General features: G+C 35.7%; 1 protein-coding gene across 1 annotated transcript; it reads left to right on the forward strand.

Annotated features, from left to right (window-relative positions):
• On the forward strand, positions 4,705 to 7,032 carry LOC109727880. The gene is made up of 4 exons (XM_020258078.1): positions 4,705 to 4,918; positions 5,233 to 6,278; positions 6,351 to 6,461; positions 6,549 to 7,032. Exons 2-4 carry the CDS (start codon positions 5,769 to 5,771, stop codon positions 6,714 to 6,716), a joined length of 789 nt encoding a protein of 262 aa, XP_020113667.1. The 5' UTR covers positions 4,705 to 4,918; positions 5,233 to 5,768; the 3' UTR covers positions 6,717 to 7,032.

The raw sequence follows: 8,533 nt of genomic DNA on the forward strand, positions 1-8,533 counted from the left end.
GGCTAAGGAGGAGGACCTGTGGAACACTTTCTTCAACTGAATTTTGGGTAGGCCACCACTGTTTTATAAGATAGTTTTGGAAGATTAGATTTTTGGATTTTGTTGGATTTCTTGATCCCTTTCGATTTAGCAGTAGGTTTTATTGTGAGGAGGTCGATCTTGAGCATCATTTTCTATGCCCTTAAAATAGCATTTATAGGTAGGTTATGTTGTCAAAAATGATGAACTTCATACTATGTCTATTATGTAGAATTTAGCATCTCTGATAACCTGTTGATGTGATAGTGGTAATTTTTACACTTGTTAAATAGATTGTACTATTAGCATCCTTTTGATTTCCCTCTAGGTGGAGATGACATTATTGACAGATTCTTTGACTTATGCTTGGGTGCGTGGGCGGTGACAGTTTGTGAGGTAGTGCAGGATGTATATGCCACCGGACAAGGTGGCGGTGTCGGATAGTATTTGATTGTGCTAGCTAGATGTCACCTGGCTAGTATTATTATGATCTGGTTGATCATCGCATATGACCATAGCCTATAGGAGTCATATTGAGGTTAACAGAGATATTATTATACTTGAGTGGGCGTGACAGAGATATTATTATACTCAAATAGATCGCGCCCCTCGAGTGCCCCTCCGAAGGTTGAAGAATTACATGGATAATAGGTTGCCTATGTGTTGATGGACCGCCAGGTCAGTGTTGATGCTGGGCGTGAGGTAGGCACAGCCTTGGTCAGACCAGACGAGTCGGTTGGTATGATTAGGTTGTACAGCTTTGCTTTATTTGATATCTAGTTGATGTATATGACCCATGATTTGCCATTTTTACTAGTAGTATAGAAGCATGGTAGTAATAGTTTATTTCTAGCATTTATTTCCTGCTTTTAAACAGTTCACTTTACTATCTTTGCCTCTAATAGACCTAGTGGTATAGATTGTCATTGTCGTCAACCGTACCATTGGAGACTACGGTTTAGTACTAGTCACGTCTTCTCTTTGTTGTTGTTTTTTTTTTAATTTCAGAGCACTCATACCATCTCTTACCATGAATCTGACCTAGAGGAGGACGTTGTTAGAAAATTGCGTATGGTAAAAACGCAGCGGAAAAAGAAATCAAACAAATTTGATTTTTGAAAACTCTCGAGATTCAATCTCAAAAACTACGCAATTAGGATCCCTCATGTTTTAAGATTAAAAAAAAAAAAACAAGATCGAATCTTTACCTTATTCACGAATAAATCTTCACCTCAATCTGATAATCTTGGAATTTGGTTCTCTTGAAGCCGCACACGCGTCCGGCCTCTATAGGTATCCACACGAGGTTCTTGATTTGATCGATGTCCTCACCGGGGTGCTAGCTCCCTTGCAAAAGGACGTCTTTCTTGCTAGAAGATGGAAGAGAGGATAGATGACGGCTAGGGTTTTCTAAAAACTCCCGTATATTATATATAGGAATATAATCCTATTCCTAATAATATAATGACAATTAAGGATAAGTATAAATCTAGATTTAAATTTATCTTTTCCTTAATTGGTTAGATCGATCAAATCCTAATTTGATTCGACTTGAATTTTATATTAATTTGATCTTATCAAATTAATAATGCAACATTTGCACATAAGTCCTCTTATAATTTACTAACTATTAGTAAGTCCTCTCTTGTAACATTTACACTTTAATACCACTAATTTGTAACAATTACAAATTAGTCCAATTATCAACATATTGACAATTAGGTCCTCCGGCGATTCAATAATCGCGATCTAGCTATCCGATCAATCACAACCTCTTATGTGTGTGACCCCATAGGTTCTATTCTATCTGGTAGTGAGATATATTTTGATCACTATCAACAATATCACTGAAACTCCTTTCAGTGGATCGGAACAATTCCAACTCAGCCCAATGAGAATTATCGATCATCTAGATAATTCTCATGAGTCTCACAATCCACCAGTGACGCCTAGCAGCATGTAGTGGCATTCCAGTAGAATGGAATACTGAACCTCTTGGTGCAGTTACCGTGTGATACAATCCTTCTATCATGAGTCCCGACTAGACGGAGGTTATGGAATAACTCGTCAAACCCCATCGTCTGTCATATGTTAAATTTATTCGACTCGAGTTTCTAATATCGGAAACCCTTTTCCGCTATTTATTCTGCCCTGGCCAAGGTCTTCTAAACTCGGTCTCATAAATCACATAGGACTAACACCCCTATCTACCAAGGGAGATAGATTCCATCTAAGTGCGCACCCTATTTCTACAATGAACTTACTGCAGCCAACATGCACCGCAAGGACCCGAATGGCTAGGGACCAAGTGTATGTACAGTCAAACTACAGTAACCTCATTGTGAATAGCCGAGGCACCGCAGGTCAAAGGACCAGTCACACTACTGCAACAATTGAGTAAGTCACTGACGAGTGAGTAGACATCCAAGTGACTTCTCGCGTTGGTCACGCTCGGTACCCTTGTTCTCTAACAACCACCTGCATATTCGCTTCAGTGTCCTCACACTGTCAACTTGAGACTCGTCTACCCAGAAAGGGAAGCGACCTATGCACAAATCTCACCGGATCAATCACCGTCCTTGTGATGATCCATTGATCGGGAGCATTTAGAAATTAACCACCAATAACACATGTCTCAAATTCTCAACACTTGAGAATATATGTCATCATCTTATTAATTCCTTGGACGATTCATGAACACATATACAACATGAATGGAAATAAAAATCCAAAGTTATTCATAATATTTAAAAGTCAAATACAAATTTATGTCCTAAAAAGAATATATGTGTCGGCCTGGTTGGCTTCTAGGGCATACATCTAACAGACGCATGCTTTAGTTTTGGATAGCACACTATAGATTTGAACTGGCTAGGCCAGTAGAGTATTGTATACGATTTTGGTTATTTTGGAGCTGTATGATGGTGGATGATGTATAGTGTTTTGTATTTCTACAAATTTTTATAGACTCTGATACTTGTTAATTATGGACTTCTAGGACTTGTTTATTCTATAGGTTGTTCTGACACTTTATGTGTGAGGGTGTATTCCTTTGCATACAGTGGGACTATTGGAGTACCTTCCGCTATAACCGGGGCATGACAGTTAAACATCATCTATGTCTCATAAACTTTCTAGGAATTGAATTTCATGATTTCTCAACATTACTTACGATGCAATGGTCTAAAATACACCTTATATAAGTCATTGAAATTTGTTGATTTTGAAACTACTTGAATAATAGGTAAATAATGTTGAAGAATTATAAAATTTGGTTAACTAAATTTCTGCCTCAAACTTCCTAAATTGTTATAATCAAGTCCCATAGTCCGCTTTAGTTAATTAACTTGATGATGATGTTTTATTGACGTTGAAGTAATGTGGCATCTTAGTTGTCATCAAGTTATCAACCACAACATCGCTATGTCACTATCATATCTGCGATACATGACCATTTAACCAACTAAATTTGGACCATAATGATATTTACTTTGGCTTCAGGTGTTCGAGCTCAACAAACTCATTCAAGTAATCAGTTAGAGTTAAAGAAATATATATATATATATATATATATATATAAAATAAAAATATGCTGCGATTATTTATATAGAGAGTCACATGAAAATTAAGTTCTATGTTTTCCTTGAACATAAAACTCTAATCTTTACTATTTTTATTATTTTTTAATATTCGCCTGTAGGACTCTAACCCAACACTCCTTTATCCAAGAATTCAGAAGCACGAACCTCTTATTCTTTGTGTCAGTATGAAGTGTTGGAAAATCTTTCTGATTTTTTATTAAAATATTCTTTAAAACAATTCGAAAGTTTAATTTTAGTTTTAGAAAAGATACGAGGAAGAAAATAAATAATAATAAATACTGTAAAGAAAATGATTGGAAAAGGCCTGTGGATCGAGGCGTGCATAGCACTATTCTAGAAGCGAAATTGCCCCTCCACGTGCGAAGCTTTCCGGCAATTATTTTCAGCGATACAACGACCACGTTCCACCCCGTTAGCACGCTTTCAAGGTGGCGCAATACGAACCCAACAAGCTTCAAATTCAGCAAAGAAAACTTGGCGAAAATTGACGGAAAAGATTAATGGCGAGAAAGACGAGGTAGAGGACGGGTTCATATTAAACTCATGCAACTTCGTCTAATATATATAACCAATGCAAGAATCTTGCCTCAAGATGTCAACGCGTCAACTTGCTCCAATGCGTCAAGTTTAAGATTATACGGATTAAGATTAGGATTAGGATAAAGATAAAATTAAAAAAATAAAAATAAAATAAAATAAACCGGGTGTATGAACCGCGCGTGCGCGCCGCCGCCCGCATTTTCTCTCATTTTCTCTCAAGCAACTAGTTTGAGAATAAAAGAATATATATATATACCAACAACACCCTTTTAGTTTCTAATGTGGGACTAAACCTCACACATGAAAACTTTAGTTAGGCCCCCAAGCAAGGCCCATTAATTATTGGGCTGCCCAAGAGGCCTAACAAGTTTTAAATCATAAAAATCCAATAAAATTCATGAAGCCCAACACATTTTAATAGGGAAAACTTCAAAAACCCTCTCTGTGGTTTAGTACTTTTTCATCTTACTACCTTGTGGTTTGAAACGTATCATTTAACCCCATGTGGTTATTGTTTTCTCTTTTCCGTCGGACACCGTTAGTTTGTGCAGTGCACGTGCGGCAAAAAGAGACACAAATAGATCAAAAGGAGGGAAGGCGAGACACCCTTTGTAGGGTTTCATCATGTCGTTTCTCCGATCATCCTTCCAGCCGGCGAAGGACCGGCGATCATCCTTCCGGCCGGCGAAGGAGCACTAGCTCCGATCAACCTTCCGGCCGGCGAAGGAGCACTAGCGGTGGTCATTCTTCTGGCCTAAGTAAGTCCATAACTCACCTTCCTCATGTTATGGCAAGAATTTTTTGGCCTTTTTTTTTACCCGCATTGTGATTATCTCGGGTTTTCTTCAATTTTTTCTTTATGTTTAGATGGGTAAGCAACTTTGCCCTTATTTATGCTAAGGACTTTTTATTATTTATCTAGATTTTTGGATCATCTTTATATTTCTTTGTTAAGGCCTTAATTTTTTATAGCTATATGTGGTCCTAAGTATTATTCTATTTAGATCGCTTTTCACATTACGCATTAATCTAATTTCATATCTTTATGTTGTCTAATTCCATCTTTTTACAGATGGGAGAAGTGCGGTACAACTTAAAAATTATTTATGGTGGTTTGCTTCAAATTACACCCAATATAAAGTATATGGGTGGTTTAATTAAGGAATACGGGGAATGTGATGGTGATTTTATTAGTTTTTTTGAATTGAATGGTTTAGCTAGTGATCTTGATCAGGCTAGAAGGCGCGACATTATTACTTACAGCCTAACTCAAATCGTATTCTAAAGAAGATTAGCAATGATCAGGATGTAGCTCAAATGCTACAAGAACATGGGCAATTAAGACCTATTGTCTTACATGTTGATAGCTATTATGAGCCGATGATCGTGAATGACAAGTCTAAAAGCAATGAGGTGCAGTCAACTCCTCAAACAGATATATGTGGAATGTATCTAGCAAAGATGTCGCTAATAAAGGAGATGTAAATGAAGAAATATGTGAGGTGAGGCTTGATCGGGGAGATGTCCATGGTATAGATACTGAAGTAGATAAAGGCAATGATGTTGAGGGAAGTGAGAGTAAGAGTGATGATGATGCTAACATAAAAGATGATGAAGAAGACTGATCTCAGTTGGTTCAACTATGGTATTGAAGGCCCGAATGATTGCTTGGATGGTAAGCATGCGGTGGATTTGGTAGAAAGGCAGTGTAGTTGTAGGTTGTGGGATCTAACAGGAATCACGTGCAAACATGCCATTGCAGCAATTTTCACCAACAAGGAAAAGCCTGAGGACTATTTACATCAGTGTTATACCAAGGCAGTTTATCTTAAGGCGTATGAAGAGATTATCAATCCAATTCCTGGACAAAATGAATGGATAAAGACTTCAATGCCAGCTCCAGTGCCTTGGCGTATAAGAAGGCCACCAGGGAGACCTAAGAAGCTTAGGAGAAGAGCTGCAGATGAACCTTTAAACCCTTACAAAGTATCAAGAATGGACAAACCAATAAAGTGTGGAAACTGCGGCAAAGAAGGCCACAATTTGAGGACATGTACAGCATCAGTCACAGGGGAGACATCATGGCAGAGGAGGGTGAGAACCCAAAAGGAAAAACAGGTAGAATTTTATTTTGGAACTAATGTATTTGTAATAATAAATTCTAACAAACCTATTCTTTATGATGCATAGAGAGCAACAAACAAATTCTCTCAGATTGGTGAACAATTTAGTGTCTCACATCCTATCACGACAAATTGTGATAATTTTGACGTAGAAACTCATTCAATCGGTGCCTCACAGGTATAATCATTTAATGCAAAAAAATTTATACAGTTGCATGTATTTCACATATTTACCTTATTTAATTCAAGTTATCGTCCTTGACAGCCTGCGTTCCCTACTGAGAGAGTAGCTAATGCAGCAGCAAAGGGTTTTGCACCAGTCAGAGGAAGAGGAAGAGGAAGAGGAAGAGCAAGAGGTGGACGAGGTGCCGCTGCTAATGCTGCAGCCAAAAAAGCAAATGAAGGGCCTTCTAAAGCTACAAACATTCCATAAATGCTAGCTGATGACTTTCAAAAGCTGTTGGAGGACAAGGCCTTCTAAAGCTACACTACTTCTATTTTATCATACTTTTTTGTCTATTTAAAAACTTGTAATGCTGCTACATTTTGTTGAGCAGTCAATATTGCTACACTGTATACTTCGGGACTTGTCATATATTTACGTGTATTTTGGCTATTTCTTTAGTTTCTTGTAAATGATAGACACTATAGTTTCAGTCATTTTCTTAGTTTCTTAAGCTGTAAATGTTGCTTCTTTCCGGAAAAGCAAATGCTAGATGCTACATTTTGGCCATTTCTTTGAGTTTAAAGCTGTCAGTTTTACTTCTTTGGTTTCTGAAGTTGTAAATGTTTCTTCTAACAGGAAGGATTATTTTGATCATTCTTGTGTTAAGCTTATGAAAAGTGATTTTGGGCACGAATATGATTTTCGGTTCTATAGAGTGTTTGGCATCCTTGTTTCTAAATCTTACTTTGATTTTTAAAATCAGTTTTCTGATTTTCGAGACCCAAAATCAGAAGCAACTACAACCTGTGTTTTGAAATCTTATTATGATTTTGGACTCAAATTTTAAAATTTTATTTTAATTTTGGATTCAATTTTCAAATTTAAATTCAAATTTTAATTTTAAACTTTAAATTATATATTCGAATTTTTAAATCTTAAATTTTAACTTTTAAATTTTAAATTTGAAAATTAATATTTAAATTTAAATTTTAAATCTCAAATTTTAAATTTCAAAATTTAAAATTTAAAATTTAAGATAAAATTTAAATTTTTAAATTTTAGAAATTAAAATTTAAAATTTTAAAAATTATAGGTTATAATTTTCAAATTACAAATTTTAGAAATTAAAAATTTTAAAATTTAAATTTTAAAATTTTAAATAAAATTTTAAGAAAATAATTAGAGAGACGTGATGAACCCTCCCAAAAACGCCCGCCTCCCTCTTTTGGATTTGATTTGTGGGCGAATCTTCACCTCACGTGCACTGCACATGGCCGACTTAACAGAAAAACTAACGGGTCCGATGGAAAAGAGAAAACAATAACCACAGGGGGGTTAAATGATACGTTTCAAACCACAGGGTAGTAAAATGAAAAAGTGCTAAACCACGGAAAGGGTTTTTGAAGTTTTTCCAAGTTAATAAGATGATAGGTGGACATGTTTGAATATTAGAACAAGTTATCTAGTAGTTATACACTTTAAGAATTTTTATTTTTTGATTAAATCTAGAAGCTCGTTATAGTCATCGCTAGGTCTTATAGTCATATAAATTTTTTAGATAATGTATTCAATTTACGAGGTGATTTAATTATTTAGAAAAATAGATTTAATCGTACTTCATCTATAATTTGTAGCTAGCAAGGTTATTGAATAAACAAAAGAGATGCACAAAATAAGAAATTTAGATATGTCCAAACAAGTTAACTAGTAATAATTTGTGCCATATGAGAAATTTCTTTTGTGATTGCAAACTAAGAATATTATTTCACGCAACCATGATTTAATGGTTGGATGCTAAGCATCTTGTTCATCATCTCTTTCATTTATTCAACAAGCTCGTAGTATTTGGCAAATGAGAAATATGACCAAATGCATGGAGACACCATATTTGGCCTTTTATTCATTTTTCTTGCACCCAACCCCTTTCATAGGAAGCTAAAATGGGACAATTAGAGTTGAACATGAGAAATTCTTCTTAGGCCCTCTTTGGTTTACTCAAAAAGCTTGGACTATTTGATATGTTGTGAGGTGTCTTGATCAAATATCAGGAATGAATACAATATACCACTTCGTAGTTAACTTTC

The sequence above is a fragment of the Ananas comosus genome, linkage group 23 (genome assembly GCF_001540865.1).
Source record: "Ananas comosus cultivar F153 linkage group 23, ASM154086v1, whole genome shotgun sequence".
Taxonomy (NCBI): domain Eukaryota; kingdom Viridiplantae; phylum Streptophyta; class Magnoliopsida; order Poales; family Bromeliaceae; genus Ananas; species Ananas comosus.

Excerpts from the sequence above, each read along its gene's own strand:
- LOC109727880 (XM_020258078.1), top strand. The coding sequence starts at position 5,769 with ATGATGAAGAAGACTGATCTCAGTTGGTTCAACTATGGTATTGAAGGC. Across the intron at positions 6,279-6,350 it reads GAACCCAAAAGGAAAAACAG|AGAGCAACAAACAAATTCTC; the intron begins GTAGAATTTTAT and ends TATGATGCATAG. Across the intron at positions 6,462-6,548 it reads ATTCAATCGGTGCCTCACAG|CCTGCGTTCCCTACTGAGAG; the intron begins GTATAATCATTT and ends CGTCCTTGACAG.